Source organism: Lissotriton vulgaris, chromosome 8 (genome assembly GCF_964263255.1).
Source record: "Lissotriton vulgaris chromosome 8, aLisVul1.2, whole genome shotgun sequence".
In the NCBI taxonomy this organism is placed as follows: Eukaryota; Metazoa; Chordata; class Amphibia; order Caudata; family Salamandridae; genus Lissotriton; species Lissotriton vulgaris.
The window spans coordinates 1,237,122,376-1,237,142,732 of NC_141696.1; the positions used below are offsets into that span (position 1 = coordinate 1,237,122,376).

The 20,357-nt window shown below is 45.1% G+C and overlaps 1 protein-coding gene across 1 annotated transcript in view; it reads right to left on the reverse strand.

Annotated features, from left to right (window-relative positions):
• Positions 1–20,357, reverse strand: part of LOC147698535 (cilia- and flagella-associated protein 337-like) — a 554,785-nt gene that overhangs the window by 388,250 nt on the left and 146,178 nt on the right. Inside the window, exon 7 of the mRNA XM_086935138.1 lies at positions 17,046–17,128. Coding sequence (XP_086791264.1) covers positions 17,046–17,128 — 83 coding nt within the window. The remainder of the gene's footprint in view (positions 1–17,045; positions 17,129–20,357) is intronic.

Genomic DNA, 20,357 nt, shown 5'->3' on the forward strand with positions numbered 1-20,357 from the left:
GTTTGGAGCCTCTCTAAAGTTGTCAAAGTTCCGCCTCTCCTTAGCAGTTCCTTTTCTCCTAACCAATCAGGGACCTCTCCTTCTAGTTCCAATTCATGTCACCCTCCTGTTTTCCCTCGTTCCCATCAGCCCATTCCCATTCACACCCCCCATTCGAGCTTTCCCCGTCTGAGGAAACCTCCTGTTTGGCACAAAGATTACGATGTTGGTGAATAATCTTCTTCCTTCAAAATGTTCAAAATGTTATGTAATTTCATTCATTGTTTTGCTTGTATGTATTTTATGTTATGGTTAATTCTTTTCTTTTCTAGAAAGGGGGATGTGTTATATCCTCGTGCTTCTTTCTGAGCTCGCCTCGTCGCATGCTCTGGAATGTGGAATCCTATGCCTAGGTATTCCAGTGATTCCAGTGCAGCGGTTGGCGTGGGCTCTTGATGTGTCTATCTCGTTTTCTCAATAAATCCTCACTTACCACCATATCCTGACCAGACTACTTCTTTCTATCGTGGATACTTCAGGCTGTTAGCTAAGGGTGGGCGGCCAGCTACGCTCCGTGCACGGAGTGTGCGTAGTGCCGCCTACTCCGCATTTTGCGGAGCTGGCGGAGCCAGGCGGCACTACGCACGCTCCGCAGACGGAGCGCAAATGGCCGCCACCCGCCTCCCTCCCGCCCTCCCTAAATACTTTGAAATAAAGGAATGCAATAATTTAAAAAGCACTTACCTTGCCGCCGCTGCCCGCCGCGTCCCCGGGGCTCGTTATCTTCCGTCTTCCGTCTTCTTCAGTAATGCGCATGCGCGGGCGGCCGCGCATGCGCATTTTCACGAGAAAATGCGCATGCGCGGCCGCCCGCGAATGCGCATTACTAAAGAAGACGGAAGATAGCGAGCCCCAGGGATGCGGCGGGCAGCGGCGGCAAGGTAAGTGCTTTTTAAATTATTTCATTCCTTTATTTCAAAGTATTTAGGGAGGGCGGGAGGGAGGCGGGTGGCGGGGCTGGCGGCCAGTGGTTTTGCGGAGTGGGGCTACGCGGAGTGCGGAGGTGGGCGTAGTTTCTCGCCCACTTCGCGTAGCTCCGCGAAGCCCCACTCCGCCAACTCCGCCCAGGGCTACTGTTAGCCCGAAATGAGTCCCAGGATGCTTGTTTCTGGTCCAGGTAAGACATGGCTTGGCAGTTCGGGCTGGACTGTTCCCATGAGGCACAGGGTCTGTCTGATTTGCAAATAGCTGTGTCTGAACTGGGATGGCGAAGTGAGCTAAAGAACGATGATGGACTCAACCCAGATCTGTGACTGGGGGTGAGTGTCTGAAAAGTTTCAAAGCTCTGTCCATCATCTCCTTGTATTTGCTTTGTTTGCCCTAAGTTGGCAGGGAATGCACAGACGTGGGTCCCTTGCTCACATTGCCACTGGATTCAAGCTAGTCTGGCTGAGGAGGGCTGTTAGCCCGAAACCGTTCCCAGGATGCTTGTTTCTGGTCCAGGGAAGACATGGCTGGGTAGTTCGGGCTGGACTGTTCCAATGAGGCACAGGGTCAAGACTGATTTGCATATAGCTGTGTCTGAACTGGTGTGGCAAAATGAGCTAAAGAACGATGATGGATTCAAACCAGATCTGTGACTGGGGGTGAGTGTCTGAAAATTTTCAGAGCTCCGTCCATCATCTCCTTGTCTTTGGGTTGGCGTATGTACCTTTGGGTTGGCGTATGTACTTTTGGCTAAATAGCCCAGAACAGATGCAGCATATTCCCTAACCTCTGTGGGTGAGTCTTGCATCAAACAATCATGTTTCAAGTGAATATATAGTGATTACACTATGTCCACTGCTTTAACTGTAGTGACTGTCTGTTGTGCTGTGGTACAACCATGTGAGAAACGTCTTTCTGTGTTAATCTAAACAGCGAGCAAAGTTGTTTTTTCTGTTTCACCAAAGGTTTCTCCGATGAATATACTGAACTTCAGGACCACTGGTTCAGTATAATACACTGTTATTACTTTCCACACCTATAGATAGATACTGATTGCAGTAGCTACCTGTTGATCCTGATGAAGGCCACAATACTCTGGTAGGCCCAAAGGCTGAAACATGTTGATCATACACTAATGCAGTTGTCTCTAATGTCGGCAGTTGCATTACCATTCCTTTTGTTTTAAATCCTGTCACAAGGTAGCTGAATAAAGCTTGCCATATAGCTAACGTTTTAGGCAGTTTTAACCACTAGCACTGCACCTCACTCAACACACAACACGCTCACATAGGGATTTAGAATTACCCTCCTTTTGAATACAAAACATCTGTGCTCCTCCCTCGCAGTGAGCTGGTCATAGCCCGTGTGTAGACTAGGTTTTTGACGAGAGGAGGCACCCCTATGATGAAGCATGACAACTCTGGTGTGTGAGGGGAAAAGCCTTTAAAGGGATCCCCCTCCAGAACATGGTTGGCATAATCTACTTGCGCCTCAAACCCCTGCCTTGGACCCGGGTACTTTTCACAAGTGCCATTGCAGTGCCCTGCCTAGCGCTATTTCATTACAACAAATCATTGCTACAACGAGCAAAGATAGTGACATGTTGATACTAGAAGACATTATTGCACATCAATTCTGGAAATAGCACACTCGACCTCTCACACGTGACAAAAATTATTAAAAGTTAAAAAATGTGAAAGATGAACTGTCTGTTATTCAAGAAAGTATTGTCTTACAAGGTTCAAGAATTATCATACTGCAGAGTCTGAGACAACAATTAATTTAAGTGGCCCTCGAAGGACATTGTGGAATTGTTGCCACTAAACTTGCTCTCTGAGATCGAGTTAGGTTTCCTTATCTTGATGAGAGAGTTGAAAGAGAGTTGAAGGCTTGTCATTTGTGTAATTTCTTATCTCCCAAAAGCACTCAAAATGCTTTGAATATTTCTAATTTGCCAAAACATGGATGGGACAGATTTGCTATTGATTTCTTTGATCCTCTCGACTATAGACACCACTTGATGGGGGTCATCTATGAATACTCCCATTTTCCTTTGGTAGACGTTCTCTCATTGACCACTGAAGAAAGAGTCATTGAGGGGTTAGATGCCATTTTTGCAACATGGGATGTTCCTTCAATTCTAATATCTGACAATGGATTACCATTCAACAGTTGAGAATTCAAAGACCTTCTTAATCATCTCAATGTTAAGCATCTGAAAAGCACACCTCTTTGGCCACAAGCAAATAGCGTTGTCGAACGCTTTATGAGCACACTTAAAAAGACCGTCCAGCATGCTACACTGGAGAAGCTTGATCTGAAGTCTGCTCTCCATGCTGCTATTCGAGCTTACCAGTTGACTCCCCATTCAATGACTGGTGGAAGTCCTGCCATCCTGATGTTCGGAAGAGCCATGATGTCCAAGTTACCACAATGGACCAACAGAAGATCTACAACAGCAGGTGAACTTTGTCAAACCAACTTGTACCATAAGCAAAAGATGAAAGTATATGCCAACAAGCGTTGGTGTTCCAAAAACATTACTTTCACTAAAGGTGATCGAGCATTGGTGCAACACCAGAGAAGATGCAAATCTGATGCTCCCTTGGATGCTCAACCTTTCAAAGCTGTGACTAGTAGAGGACCCATGGTGACTGCTCACTGTCCTGGAAAGTCCATTATGCGAGATTCTTCACCCTTCAGGCATCTGCCTCATTATATGCCAGCACCTGATGTGAGAGATGAAACTGGTTTGATTGAGACTGTAGAGAGCCCTATGACTGTATCTGTCCCCACATCACAAGTGCCAGTCATGGACACTTCTTTTCTGTCTTCCCAGCCTCAAAGGGAACATTCTGGGTGTTTTTTTGAAAGCTCCATGACGACTTATAGAGAAGTTGTAATTTGTATATATATAATTTGTATATATTGTGTGTGTATATATATATATATATATAAATATATATTCAAAATAGGATTTCTGCTCCAATTTACCAGTGGAAATCATCCGGCACTCTCACACGGGTATCGTTAGTTTCAGGCTTTATTTATTTTCAGTTACATCTAAATCAATGCGTTTCGGGAGTCAAGCTCCCTTGATCACGATGTTTTGAGTCGCCATTGAACCCTTCTTTTAGTACATGGATAGGGTAGTAAACATTGTGAAAGGACATACAGAGGTCTGTTCAGGTATCTACAAATCTAGCGACCATTTTAGCACTTGTAAGTAGATGGGATATTAGTACAGCAGAAATACAAAAACGCTTATTGTTTCGCATAAAAGTCAATACAAAAGTGAGAAAATATTAAAATCCCAAAGACATGCTTCATATAATATTAAGACTGATAAAAAGCATTTTTTCAGTTATGTGCAAGTGCATAAACAGTTCGTTTTTAAAACACATACATAAACAGAGGTTCCACAATTGTTTGGGCAAGTGCCTATTCAAGCAAATGAAACCTTTTAGAAATTTGTGGGATTATAACTTGCTGTACTAACCTATTTCCCAATTAATTGCCTTAAAATCTGACCTTTAAACAACTGATTCGATAACTCAACTTAGTTCATTACGGTGCTATACCAGCCTATTCTAGTCCGAAATTGGAATTTCGCAATTGGTATCGCTATCTTAATCGAATTGACCTTATTATTATATCATAAAGTGCAAGTGCTTTTGTAAACAATAATACTGTTTTACTGTAAACAACTTTTCTATAAGATACACACAACTCCATAGAAGATAATAAAGTGCTAGTGCTTAAGTGCGTTAGATTTTCCAAAAGTGCTAATACTTATATTCCAACAATAGTACCGCGTACTCAATATGTAAACAATCCACTCTTATTGCACTTCAACAAAAAATTACCTAAAGTGTCCGTGCATAGAATAGTTAAAAAAAAAAGGGGGGGGGGCATTGCTCATTCCATTTCATTTCTCACTAAGCCACCTCGATTTTACACAACATACTACCACCCATGCAGTTAAGAGAAGGGAAGCAAAAAATACTACTATTAAAATTGAAAGTTTTTGTCAATTAAAAGCATTAACAGATCAAAATTCCCAAAATACAGTTTCGGTGTACTCGAGTTTGATAAATCAATTCATCATATTTACAAATAATTAGTTTAGACATGTATAAAGGTCCTTATCCACGTTCAAACCTTGTGGCTCTTTGCAATTGAACTCTAGAATAAAATACGTCTCTAATCTTCTGAGTTCACTTTTCCTATCTCCCCCTCTCCTTTTATTTGGGACCTCTGCAATGAATGAATATTGCAGGCCTACGGGGTTACTTTGATGATGTAATTCAAAGTGTCGAGCCACAGGGTAGGACCTGTCCTGATTAACAATTGCTCTTCTGTGCTGAAGGATTCGCTGATGCACTGGTAAAATAGTGCTACCGATATAGATCTTAGAACATGGGCACTGTAGTAGATAAACTACATATTCACTCTTACAAGTGATGGCACTTCTAACTTTGAATGTCTTATTAAAAGAGGTTTTAAAATCCGTGCGATTCATTCCATGTTGGCACGCTTTGCATTTAAAACATCTCTTAAAACCAGGTTTAGGTTTCAGCCAGTCGGTGTTACTTCTTTTCTTGTCTATGAACTCACTTTTCACAACTAAATCTTTCAGGGATTTAGACTTTCTGTAGGTTATTTCAGGATTCCTTTTTACCTTCGAACCTAACACTGGATCGTTTCTTATCAAATACCAGTGTTTTCTAAGGATAGCTCTTATTTCCTTGTGCTTGATGTTAAATGTCGTTATAAATCTCGAAGTGCCTTGGTCATTCTGCATCCTATTTAGTTTCTGAGTTCTAGATGGTTCAAAAAGTATATTCTGTCTACTCAACCTTCTAGCCTTATTAGAAGCTCCTTTGAGGACCGTCTCCTTGTATCCTCTTTGGATAAACCTTTGGGTCATCTCAGTCTCTATTATGTTGTATTGCTCATCACTACTGCAAGTGCGTCTCGCTCTATAATATTCCCCAAACGGAATACTTCTTATAAGAGCCGTTGGGTGGGCACTTTCGGCATGTAGGATTTAGTTCCCAGCAGTGGTCTTGCGGAATACAGTATTTTCCAATTTGTTATTTATGGGAGTGATCCTAATATCGAGAAAGTCTATAGATATTTTACTTGAATTCCCCACAAATTCCAAGTTTAGAGAATTCTGATTTACCTCTTCAATAAAAAGATCGATTGATGTCTCCGTGCCCTGCCACAGCACGAAGACATCATCAATATACCTGACCCATAACAGGATATGTTCCATCCAGTGATCAAGGGGACCCCCCCTGAGCACCTGCTCCTCCCAGTAGCCGAGATGTAAATTGGCATAACTGGGGGCAAAGCAGGTGCCCATTGCGGTCCTCCGCTCCTGGATGTACAGATCACTACCAAAGAGAAAAATATTTTTAGTTAGACACCATTCCATAATTTCAAGGATCATTCTGTTTTGTGAGGCAAAGCGTATCGGTCTCCTTTTTAAATAATGCTCACATGCTCTAAGACCATCTACATGTCTTATACTTGTGTATAAGGTTGAAATGTATAATGTTAAAAGAACCATAGTTGCAGGATCCCAACATATATCAAAAATACATTTAAAAAAATCAGTTGAATCCTTCAAATAAGAGGGGAGCGTTCTGACAATAGGGTTCAAGAAATAGTCTATATAACGCGATGCGTTCTCATATAAGCTTCCACAAGACAAAATAATGGGCCTCCCTGGTGGACTAGTGGAGTTTTTATGGATTTTTGGTAGCATATAGAAGACTGGGACCACTGGGTTGTCTCGTTTAATGAATTTATGCTCGTCCCAGCTAAGCAATCCAGTTTCTTTCCAGTGGTCCAGTCTTCCATGAAACTCCACAGTCACACTTTCATATTCTTTGTGGCTTATTTTCTTATAGCAACTGTGGTCCTGCAGTTGACTCATTGCTTCTTTTTTGTATTGTTCTTTCCCCCAAAGAACCACGTTACCGCCCTTATCCGAAGGTTTCACTAAGAGTCCATCTTCCGTCTGTAGTTTCTTAACTGTTTTGTGGAAAAGTGCTTTTTTAGGATTCATTTTATATTTCTTTTGATTTTCTTGAAAATATAAATTCTTTAGATCCTTAGTTATATTTTCGCCAAACAGATCTACATTGTCTTTCAAAGTTTGTGGAAGAAATTTTGATGCAGCTCTGAACGGCGTGTGGTCACTGGCCAATAGGTCATTTTCTGGTTCGATATTGTCATCATTCTCCATGCAGGAGGTGTCATCCATTAGCGCTATCATATCCGTTAAGGCTGGTAGTTCATTGACACTGAGGAAAGGTAGGGGGGTATCTGACTCTATTTCAAAATCCAGTTCCGGGTTACTAGTTTTTCCAGCATGCATTTTTGTTAGTTTTAGCTTCCTAATATACCGATAAAGGTCCATCCTACTGTTTGGATAATTATTATTTTTTTTTTTTTGGTGTAAGACATTTATTTTGCAATAAAGAGACAGAAGATTTACACTGCGTCACGCCAACAACCCGGAGGTAGGCCGCTATTAGGTATACAATGCACAAGATACAGTAAAGCGGTTTGAGGGCCATAACCTGGCCGGGCGTAGTTCTCCCAGAGAGATATACAATACATTAAAAACATGAGTGTGAGCAGTGCAACTTCAGCGCATAAGTGGTCTTACTTTTCTCCCAGTGTCGTAGACACGCAAATGAAGTAGGAAGCAACTAGGCCGCCTCGGAGCGAGCAGCGGTCAGCAACCTGCTGCAGCGGCAGGTTGAAAGGATACGTCTAACAGCACTGTTTTCCCCCAACGTATCCCACCAACAAACAGAAAACGAAAACAGTAAACTTTGGTGCAAGTACAAAGAAACAGCTACACCGCATACCATTCATCCATGGGGCTGCGCGGACCTGTGCTGGATCGCCATGAACAAAAGACGAGCAGTGGTGAGGATGGGGGTGTGTCGGCTTCCACACTTTGTTCGTGTAGGCGGAGGGGGGAGGGAAAGAGGGGGAGGATGCCGAAGTGGGGCCATCCATCGAGGTATGAGGTCGCAGGAGGGTCAGCGGGGGCAGGGCCAGTAACATACGCAAGATCAGCGGGGTAGCGGGTTCGGAGTGTGTGGCAATTCAGGGCAGGTCTGCACTAGCGCGGGTTATCTGAGCAGCAACGACTCAACCCCATTATGAACACAATCAGCCCATATCATCTGAAACACCCACATCAGGTGACCCCCCAGAGGTGTCCGAGCCCGCACGTTCTCTAGCCCATTGTATGAATGGGTCCCAGATATCATTAGGTCTGGAAGCGGTGGGCATTGTCTCCCAATAGTGCGTCAGTTGTGCATGGCCATATGTCACATCCTTAATCCACCCTGTGAACGAGGGGAGAGCCCTCCTGCCCCAATGTAGTGCAATTTGTCTCTTGGCATAGAGAAGGAGTAGTGCATGTAGTTTTCTGTCGCAGGGCACAGTATCCTTAACATAGCCTAACAATCCCAGGAGCGGTGTCGGTGTATCATTTCTATGTGTGATTTGATTAACGGCTGTAAAGACCTCCGACCAGTATGCACCCAGCTTGGGGCAGCTCCATGCTACGTGGAGAAAGGACGCATCCTCCCCTCCACATTTCCAGCAGGAGGCATCCGCGCGGACGCCCATCCGGTGTAACAGTGTCGGCGTACGATAATATTGGTGCAGAAATTTGAAGTGGATGAGCCGCAGCCGATAGTTCGGGGACAGTGCCGTGAGTTGTTTACAGCAGTACTCCCAGGTCTGTCAGGTCAGCAGCCCAAGCCTGTTTGGCCGTGGCTACTGTTAGTGGGGCTTGCTCCTGTATGCAGTTATACAGTCTCGATACCAGCTTCTTGGGGGAGGGCCGTGAAAGCAAATTTTGAAGGGCGTCCAGAGTGCATGGCTCCTCCGGGAATTGGGGCCCCATCTTTTTGCAGGATTCCCTAAGGGAATGGTATAACAACACGTCTGCAAAAGATTCAGGCTGGACGTCGTCGCTCGCGCCCATCTCTACAAAGGTACCGTCAGGGTATAGATCAGCAAAGGTGTGTAGTCTTTTCCCTCGGATCATGAGGACGTCACCCCTGGCGGTCAAGCAAGGCAGCATCGGGTTTCCCCGTAGGGGGATGGCCGGTGCGTAAAGCAAGGAGAGTCCTGCCCTTTTCTGAAGTTCGCGCCAGGCCCAGCGAATCATCTCCACGGTATCCACCTCTCTTGACGGGCATGAAACCTTCCCGTATAGTGCCACACGCAGCGGCAACGGGGCGACCACGGCCAGTTCCACTGCCGCATGCGGTTGGTAGGGAGTAGGGAAGGCCCAGAAATGCAGAAATTGCGCTTGCGCACAGAGGGAGTAAAGCTTCAAATCCGGAGCTCCAAGGCCCCCCTGCCGGAGCGGGAGTGTGAGCAGGTCCCAGGATACTCTCGCCTGTCCTCCGGCCCACACCAATTTCAACAACAGCGAGCGGACACGAGCGTGAAAGTGTGCTGTCATTGGCAGCGGAATGTTCACGAACAAATACAAGAATTTGGGGAGAACCACCATTTTCGCTAAGGTTATCCTTGCAACCAGGGATAGAGGCAGTTTGTTCCAAACCTCGATTTTCCCTTCTAGCCAGTCCACCGCCCTGCCGAAGTTGAGTGACCACAGCTCTTGTACACCACGACTGACCCAAATTCCCAAATATTTAACAGCGTCCGTCTCCCACCTCAGAGGGTAGTCCGGAGCCGGGCGACAGGTCTCCTCCGTCAAGGGGAAGGCAACAGATTTAGTCCAGTTAATGGACACTCCTGCCAGGCCCTCAAACCTCACGAATTCTCGGAGCAACGGATTCATGTTGTCTTTGGGATTGATGATGTATAAAGTGACATCGTCCGCATATAACGAGATTAGTAAGCTCCGAGAGCTGAATCCGATGCCCCTCGCAGTATGGTGCTGCCGTATCCGAGCCGCAAGCGGCTCCATTGCAATGGCAAAAAGGTGAGGGGACAGTGGACACCCTTGTCTGGTCCCTCTGGAGATACTAAAGGGCTTGGATACGAGTCCATTCACACTCACTCTAGCTCTAGGTTCCGTGTACAGCAGTTTGATCAAGGTCATGAAATTGCGACTGAATCCCATCCGTTCCAGAACCCTAAACAGATAAGGCCACTCTAAGGAGTCAAAGGCTTTGGTGGCGTCCAGGAACACCACCGCCGCCTGCACAGATGGGTGCAAGTAGTGGAGGACAGAGAAAATGGTTCTGAGGTTATGTGATGTTGCACGGCCAGGGATAAACCCTGACTGGTCAGGGAGTGCAATCATAGGCAACATTGGCTGTAATTTGTCCGCAATTATCTTTGCGTAAATTTTAGCGTCTACATTTATTAGAGAAAGGGGCCTATAGGAATCCAGGAGTAGCTCATCTTTGTCAGGTTTTAAGAGTGTAATTATTAAGGCCTCCCGCATGGAATCCGGTAGGGAGTTCAATTCAAGGGCCTCAACAAACACCGAGTGTAGTTTCGGCGCCAGTTCATCAACATAAGTTTTATAGAAGGATGTTGTCAGGCCATCAGGGCCAGGGGCTTTGTTGGCCGGCATGCTTTTAATCACTTGAGCGATATCTTGGACAGTTACAGTAAGGTCCATGTATTGTCTGTGGTTGTTATTAAACCAGACGAGGGCAATAGAGTCAAGAAAGTCTTGCAAGGAGGTCGGGGTCGTGGGTTGCCTGGAGGTGTAGTGGGATGCATAGAAGTCAGCGAAGGCGCCTAACACAGCCTCCTGACCTACTGCCAGGGTCCCCTCCCTGTCATATATGGTGTGGATGTAGTTGTACTGTGTACGAGGAGCTATCAACCTGGCGAGGGTCCTGCTCGGCCTGTCTCCCTCCCCATATCTACGTGCCTCTGCCTGTCTCCCCAGGAATCACACTTCGCGCTCCGCTTCCTCATTAAAGGCAAGCAGCTTGACTTTCAGAGCCCCAGCAATCTCTAATGACGGGTCAGTGCTAAAGGCAGTATCTAGTTCTCTCAGCTCTCCCTCCAGTTTAGCCAATGTGTCTCGGATGGCGCGTAGGACTCCCGCCTTTCGTGCTATGCACTGGCCTCTGATCACAGCCTTAAAGGCGTCCCATTCGATGGCTTCAGATAAGACTGACCCAGCATTTTCGGCAAAATATTTAATGATGTCCTCCCTAATCTCCTCTACAAATACTGGGTCCGTGAGCGCGTGTGGTGGAAGGCGCCATGTGAACGCCCTGTGAATAGTGTCTGGGAGGCGCAACTCCAGTATGCAGGGGGCGTGATCTGACAGCGATCTAGCTAGGATATCAACACTCGACACCCATGTTGCAACCTCAGGTGACACCAGCCAAAAGTCCAATCTGGACCAAGCAGCTTTGTGGCAAGTATAGCAGGTCCCCACTTTGACATCTGGATGTCTAACTCTCCACACATCAGAAAGCATTCCCTCACTCATTACATCCAAGACTGCTTGACGTGCTCTAGCATGCGGTGGTCTGCTCACACCTCTTCGATCCATGTCATCATTCAGCACAACATTGAAATCACCTCCCATCACGACCGACTGGCAGTCCAGCAACGCAATTTCCGCCCAAACACCCCTGAAGAAGTCAGGATCGTCCACATTTGGACCGTAGATGGCAGCCAGCACAATAGGTCGCCCTTGCAAGGAACCATGTAGTAAAACATATCTACCCTCCATATCCTGTACGTGAGTGTGTTCCCGCCAATCTAGCCCTCTGCGTATAAGTATAGCCACACCTCTCGCATAGTTAGAATAAATGGCGGAGTACACATGTGACCATCGGGAGTTCTTCAATCTGGGTGAAGGGGTCGTGTTAAGATGAGTTTCTTGCAAAAAGCAAATGTCTACATTATGCCTGGACAGTATACCATGCATCAATCGGGCTTTTTTGTAATCTCCAAGGCCTCTAATGTTCCAAGTCCATAGCTTAATCCCCCCCATCGTTGAGGTGATGTAGAGTCAGATCCATCCCCAATCGTCCCCATCCCCCAGAGCCACAAGGTCGCCTACACATCGTAACCATCAATCCACTGCGCAAATAGGTAGTCCGAGTTAAAAGTACATTGCACCATATCAGAACTAGAACTTGCAACTTCATAAACACCCCCCACCACCCTCCACCCTCAGCAACCCCCCAATCAGGTCGTGACATATCCCAAAAGCAGGCACGCAAGGCGTGCAAAAAACCCAACATCAAGAACAATGGGAAGCACCCCATGGGGCGTGGTGCGCCCAGCGTACACCCCCGTATGGACGGGGTGGCTACATACAAATTTAAATCTCCTTGGTCCTAACGGTGCCCCCACCCCAGGGTCTACGAAACCCACACTTAACAATAGTCACATAGATAACATGGAGTCAGCAGCCTCAGCTTGGCACCCGTGGATGCACCAGTTTTTTACCCCACACTTACTCAGGTCAGGTGCAATAGCCGTGGGCACAAGGAGTACTCAAATACCTATTTAAGGCATGAAGGGGGCAGAGGTGCAGTTACTCAAACTCACAGCAATAACCCCTTCAATCATTGTCACTAAGGTGTTCCGAAGCATCCTCCAGTCTGGACGATTTCCTTCTGGCCCCGGCACTGATATGTTTAGCGAACTTGAGCGCAGATTTAGCATCAGTGAAGAAGTGTGAAGTGTTGTCATGCTGTACCTTCAATTTCGCCGGGTATAACAGAGAGTATGGCACGCCAGCTTGCAGCAGCACTTTCTTCGCCGGCAGAAATTCCTTACGGACCGCTTGTACCAGGGGGGTAAAGTCCGGGTAGAAGGAGATGTTATTCCCTTGATGTGTGATCTTACCCTTCTCTCTCGCCAATCGCAGGATGAGGTCCCTATCCTGGTAATTGAGCAATTTAGCTAGGATGGGGCGAGGTGTGGCTCCCGGCGGAGGTTTTTTCCCAAGCGACCTGTGCGCTCTCTCGACTGTGAAGACTGAGGACAGATTCGGGTCGAATAGTTCGTGTAGGAGGTCTGTCACAAACGTCTCCATCTTGCCAATGTTTGTTGTCTCCGGAATACCCGTAATGCGGATATTAGACCTCCTGGAACGTGCTTCTAAATCATCAGACTTGGCGCGTAGGTTATCTATTTCCCGCTCCAGGGATGTGATATGTTGCTTGGCTTGCTGTTGGAATTCGCAGCATTCAGTTTGCCGATTTTCTAAGCAGTCCAGTCTGGTTTCGTGGGCGTCAACTTTAGTTTTCACAGATTCTAGCTGTGAGGACATGGTATCCAGTTTAGCGTCAATACTCTTTAAGCTGGACCTCACCTCCATAATAAGCGCCCCAAAGTCTATGTCCGACAGTGTCCCATGCGACGACGATTCGCCGCCATCCATCTCTGTCGCTTGGTTTTTTGGAGGTCTCTTGTTATCAAAGCTGATTTAGGGCTGCCTAGCCTCGTTTTTCCCCATCTCAGAAGTCAGGACTTTTTCCGCTAGCGTCGTGGAGGAGCAGCGCCTCTCTGCAGTTCTATCGTGCACTGGCTCGTGTGGTGACAAGGTAAGTCGGGCTTATCCGGGGGATGTCGATGTATCAGCCAAGTATTTAGCCCTAATGGCGGAGCTGCCCAGAGTTATCGTTTTTTAGCAACGCGCAAACCGGGGCATCATCAAGCTACAAAATGGCGGGCGCCGGAATCTCAGCAACGAGACCTCGTATTGTCCAAGAAGCCACTAGTATCGGGGGCTTGATTGAAATACCGAGGGTTCGGTCTGCTCGGTACATAAAAGGTGCAAGTGGCGATCTGAACTCATCAACGGACAGCAGCCGCTATGTCGCGGTAGAAAGTCGCGGCGGGTAGATTTTCGATCGTTCCCCGCCTCGCTACAGCTCCGCTCTGCACCACTCACAGCCTGCGTGGTATTTGTACAATTTCAGGCACCACCCCTCAGCTGAGCTCCGGGAGTCTCCTACAGCCCACGGCTGCTCCGGGTGTATGGCTGAGCTTTTTGCGGTGCTCCGGCTGGGCTCTTAGCCAGGGAAGGAGTTTTGGCCTTCCCCCGTGTTGCACAGGTCTACAGCGGTTCAGTCCTCTTCACCGGTACAACCGGGACTCACCAGTGTCAGATATAGCAGCAGCCCCGTTGTAGGTGATGTCCCGCGTTGCAGTTCGCCGGGTCCCCGGAGGCCTCCGAAGCCGCGGTCTGTGGTGTTCCGCGATGCCCAGAGTCCGGCACTTCCGGCGAGAAACAGAGCGGGCGCGCAGGACGGCAGATTTTCCGATGGCTGCAGCTCCTTAGTTTTGTCAGCTATGCGCCCCAAACTTAAGCCGAAGGATCTCCTGGGTTTCCAACGTCGACCCTTGGGATATCTGAGGTCCGCAGGCACCAGGAGGAGGATAAGCACAGGATTAATTAACGTAGCCGGCGGAGCTCACTCACAGAGCGACCATCTCGCTGCTCGGCTAGCCACGCCCCACTGTTTGGATAATTAAATTCATTTGTGTCACAATAGGAAAGACCTAATTTCAGGATTGTCTCATCCTCTTGAGTCAGCGTCACAGAGCTCAACAATGTCTCAACCGGATTTAGTACAAAGACAGATACACAGGTATGTACGAGACATTACAAGGTGGCAAAGAAAGGAGGGACTCCCGGCTCTGGGTGATGCGGGCCAGTCCGCAACCCTCTACGGATCGAAACGCCGTTGACCGATCATACAGGGCATCTTACGGCGCAGCCTCAACTTTGGTTCATGAATAGCCATATGTCTCCCAATAATGTTTTGTACATAATTATTTTCCACTTTGTCACCTTGCGTCCCAAGCTGTGTTTTCACTTGTCACTGGCGCCGTCACTCTTTGATTCACGAGGAGCACCACGTGCACAAAGCCCCCTTCGGTTGCCTTCTCATTTCATGCTAAAAGTGCTGTGGTAACTGTCCTGGATGACCTGTGAGAAATTATTTTTAATACATGATGCCATGAGCACTTTTGAAAAAATACCGGGAGTCTCTCCTTTCTTTGCCACCTTTTAATGTCTCGTACATACCTGTGTATCTGCCTTTGTACTAAATCTGGTTGAGACATTGTTGCTTATAACATATATAAATGCCTAATATAATATAACTAGCTCCTTTCATTTAGGGGTGTGTAAAGTTTTTATTATTTGAACATATTATTGGGAAGTTCCAAATTATTGGTAGGTGCATAAAGGACACCATTTCCTGCTTTTCCTATACTTATGCACTCAGGTATTTTTTGCTTGTCAGTGTTAGATGTAGGAAATAAGTAGCACACATTTTTACGTGAAGTATACACCTTGCTTAGAACTATGTGTACCTCATGTATTTTTCGTAGCATGTGCAAGGATTAGGTATACTTCTTTAGGGAAAAACTGAATATCTTACACCTCTACATTCAATGTATGTGCTGGGGTTTGACAAGTGTGCATGGCTGGCATGAACAATGACTCAATGTTGTTACATTTTAGGGTTATACTAAAAGCAATCCCGCCCTTACAATAGGAAACACCTCGTACTGTACTGTTTCGCAAAGTAGGGCTTCTGGTTGATCTCTGTTAACTGTTGACCAGCAAATACTTTGAGGTTTGTCTATAAACATTTGCTTTGTCAAGGAATGCCTAGTGTTAGCAATTCCTACCGCTGGGAACCAGCCTTTTGAAGATTGAGCTACCACACTGCACCATAGTGGGACTAGAAATTGGACAGATGTTTAGGAATACTCTAAATGCTTGATATGACTGACTGGGTGTACATCATCCTTGCTAAGGCCAGATACCTAAGCAGCTTGTTCTTGATAATAAAATGGACGACTCAGTTTATTGACATTCATGACAAAAAATGCAAAAAACTGAGTAGTAGGCACCCCAGCAGGAACACTCAGCAAAGCATGTGGAATAATGTTGGAGAGGCTGCAGGAAATTGTGTTCCCTCATTTACATAATTCTCCAAAGGCTTTGCGATTGTGGATCATAAGGGCTGAGTAGACACAGTTCCACCAGTGAAAGTGGGCACAATTTTCCTAGGTTTCTGGGTCTCATTGCCATGATTGAACATATGAAATGGCACAGAGGGTACAGAGATTCATAGGGCTGGGCATATAATGAATTCAGAGACGTGTGTTAACATAAGAAGCAATGTTTGAAAGGAACACAGCATAGTAGAACAATTATGTTGAGCTTGTTTAACAGAAATTGAGACAAATTGTTCAAGTTGTTCATGGAATGTAAACTGACCCACTCTCATCTCGGAACTTTCATGAGATTCCAGCATATCCTGGAACCACAGAAATGCATGTAACTCCTATGAACAAGAACAAACCCTGTCCATTTTTTATGATGTTTGAGGAATCGATGTATGTTAAATGCAAATGGTGCATGTGAGGTGCAAGAGATGTAACAGGTAGAGGAGTATAAGAGTAAAAGGTTCTTTATTTTTCAATCAATGCTCGCTTGTCACTGATTAAAGCAATGCTTCTTTATATAAGCGCAGGTGTGGTAATCTGTTGAAGAAAAGTAATGTGCCCCACCGATTATTGAGGGTTAAATTCCTGGGGGATCTTGTGTGGGAAGTGAGCAGCATGGGAATAGGTGCACTAAGCATGTGTAGCCCATCATCTCATCTCTTGCAAGCAGGATGATCCTTATGCTTTTTAAACCTACAGGTTCTGTCCTTCTGGTCTTTTGGGCCATATATATGAATATATACCACCATGCCTAATTACCCATCCTATTGTACCACAGAATGAGGAGTCTAGGAATGGTGCGGTATCATAATATCATAGAGAAAATGTCAAAGGGCAAGATATTGAAAGATAAGTGCAAATAGAGGAAGCAAAAATGTATTAGTCTAAAAAACCTCATCTACATAGTTTGAATCTATATATACTTACCTTTTACACAAATTTAGGGCACTTAGTAGGGATGTCTGCCACAAATTGAAAAATGTTCTGCAACGATATGTGGGTCTTCTCCAAGCACGTTCACTATGCTACTGAAGTTGATGGTTCTAGCATATATTTATATCTAACAAGATTTTTTTTCGATGAAATATTTTTAAAACACATACCCTGTTGCCAGCATTAATTTGTTGTATTGTGTCATGACGGAAAAATCTGTCACCCATTTCGGTGTTTTGTTGATGGGCTTTTCCTGCAAAAAAAATTGGAAATATTGATTAGTGTCAGAATTAAATAAAATCCACACAAATTAAGAAATTCTTGTATGTGTTTGCGATATGTACATAGAAGAGAACACAGAGCACAGATTAATTGTTAATAATTATCACCCTACATATTTTAAAGGGGCCATCAGGCAGGAAAAAACAGTACTCCTTACTCTGTCCTGCATCTCTAACAATCACCGACAAAAGACGTTCTGGAATATTTCTTTGTTTGGTCATGTTAATTGGAGTTTTGAGATGTATTTTTTCTAAACAAATTTTATTGCGTCAAACAACAAAGATCTCGCAGTGCTCTGTAACCCAGAGACGTACTGCTACATATATAACATAATCAGTATGGTGAAATTTATATAGTGTAACGCATGGATAATCTTTAAAGAAAAAAAAGCAAGAACTATTGAATTTGCAACTAACCCCCCTCCCCCTCTCTGTGCAATGTCAATATACGACTTCCCATCGATAATCGCAGCTATCCCTGTGGCAGCAACAGGCAGGTCCATACAAATAAAGCCTTTATCGTATGGGATCATCCTAACTGCCATAGATCTCAGTTCACAGCAGGTTCTAAGGAGCAGGTTCTAAGGAGAGACCCCTATACTCCGCCCATCGATTCCAGATATTCACATGCTTTTGAAGGCATCCTCGTGCTCGAAACACAGGGAGTTTCAAACCCATATTAAAATCTAACCTATTCTTCCAGGCCGTAATTGGTGGTGAAGTGGTCTCCTTCCAGCTATGCGCTATGTCTCTTTTAGCCAAAGAAAGACCCAGGAGCAGTAAATGTCGTTTGTATATGTTATCCCCATGCCCTCCAAGATATGCAAAAGTACTAATTTAGGTGAGACAGGAAGATCCCATACCAATACTTCAGATAAGAAGGCCAACACTCTCCTTCAGAATCGTACAATCACATTGCACTGCCATACCGTGTGGAACAGGGTACCGTCCTCCCGAGAGCAGCGGAGACAGAGCGGAGAGGCTATTAGGCCAGCCCTTAATAGTCGCAACCGAGTGTAATATATTCGGTGCAAGTAGTTAAACTGGATCAGGCAGAGGCGCATAGCTATTGCAGCCTTCCTAAGGGAATAAAGTGCTTCGATCCAATCCTCACTCTCCAGAGGTCCGAGGTCCTCCTCCCAGGGCCCACCAAAGTTTATCTAATGTGGAGGGGCTATTTGTCACCAAAGATTGATAGATTTTGGAAATGTTTTGATCGTGCAGGTCTCCCATGAAGAGTTTAGCTTCGATGGGTCTAAATTCAGGGACGGATTCTAATCTAGCGATGTTGGGAAGAAGGGCGTGTCGAAACTGTAGGAATTTATAAAATTGAGTCTTGGGCATTGAGCACTCCTGTTGGAGTTGACGGAAAGACTTACACCTGTTGTGCGAGGTTGCACCTCGCACAACGTCTCCGAGGGTCGAGATTCCTATAGTATCCCAATGATGGAAGCCCGCAAGCCAACTGAGGCATACCTTGTTTACCCGCAACAGAGTCTCTTTTGTCAGTTTGCCCCACCATCCTATCTTCCGCAATGCATGCTTCCACACTCGGAACACCATACCGGTGCGCTGATGGAAGGACTCAACGCATCGGACGGAATAGAGAATAGTATGTATGGAGTAGTTTCCCATGATTTTGCGCTCCAGTAGGTAAGACAAGATATCTGATGTGGCTAGGCCGCCGCTGTATGTTGACTGATAACAAGTACGTAGCACCACTCTAGGAGTCTTCCCGGCCCATTGGAATTGACTCAGGGCCAAGTTAACCTGGCAGAGCCACGTAGATGGGATACGGAACGGAAAATTCTGTAGTGCTTACAATAACAGCGGTAAGGACACCATTTTAAAAATGGCGGATCTACCCAGGGGGTTTTGAGATGTTTTGTGACATCATTCATCAGATAGCCTTTTTAAGAGATCTAAAGTAATGTTGGTATTCCTTAAAATTAAATATGATCTTGTAGAGGTGATTTATCTTTTATTTAGGGAGTAGAAAATGTGTCCAATACATTGGTATAAAACAGAATTTATTTATTTTTTACATATATTGTGGCAATTATTTTGCGTAATCCAAATTCAAGGAAATGTGTTGTATGCAATGTATCATTAACACTTTCCTGGCTTCTTGTAACCTACTAGGACTGGCTAGGGCAATGCATTTGTAAAATGCACCAGTGCAGGGACCCAAAGATTTCTAAGGAACCTACTGGTGCTGTTGAATGTCGCACTACTTAGTTTTTGATTCCACCTCATGCCTTTGCCTTTCACCACCCTATAATTCCTTTACCTTTACTGTACTCTCTTCTTTTTCATTCCTGCTTCCTCTCCTTGTAAAGGTTTTCCTATATTTTCCTTGTTCCTTTATTCTTTTTTTTTCACTTTCCCTCTCTTGCAGTGGATGAAAGGCGAATGATGGAAAATTAGCCTACATTCTCAGCTAGTGCCAGAGCCTACAACCCATAATCTTGCGAAGGCAATCTGAGACAAAAGTCTAAGTTTACGACTTTTGGTATTCACAGAGGTTATTTACAAGTCGTATCTTTACGTCTGTAATCGGGCCCCTTCAGCCAACATGACTCTTCAACAATCCGAAATCTCTGAGACTGTACTTGGGAATACTGTAAGATATCTCCCAGTCACATGGAATTCCGGGTCTGAGCTGTTTCCTAGATAGATAATACCAGCAAGCATTCTGAATTGGAAGCAGCTGCAAATCATCATGTATTACAGCTGTATAGAAACCCTCAAATACATAAATAGATTGAGTGCAAATGTAGCACTCTCATTTGTAGGGGTGCATCATAATCATGGGTAGTTCATACCTATATATATATATATATGTGTATATATAGGGGGGTTTACCCAAACATAGTCACTGGGACCTGGGTTATATAGGTACTGAGAAGGAAGGGTCCCAGCGTGAGTGTAACAAAGTATATGCAATTCGAAAAAAATGATTCTACAAAAACAATGAATGCATCCACATTGTTTTATTCACAATGGGACTAGGTATATTAAATATACTGAACATTGATTACATATCATAATCGGTTGTACAGTGCCCCAGGGGAGAGGAGGAAGTGAGTGAGGATAATGTGATGGAAGGAAATTTGTGACAGTAAAATCAGCCAATTATCAAAAATGCATTGCTAAGTTAATTCCTATACACAACACATAAGACCGTTGGTTCAATGCATA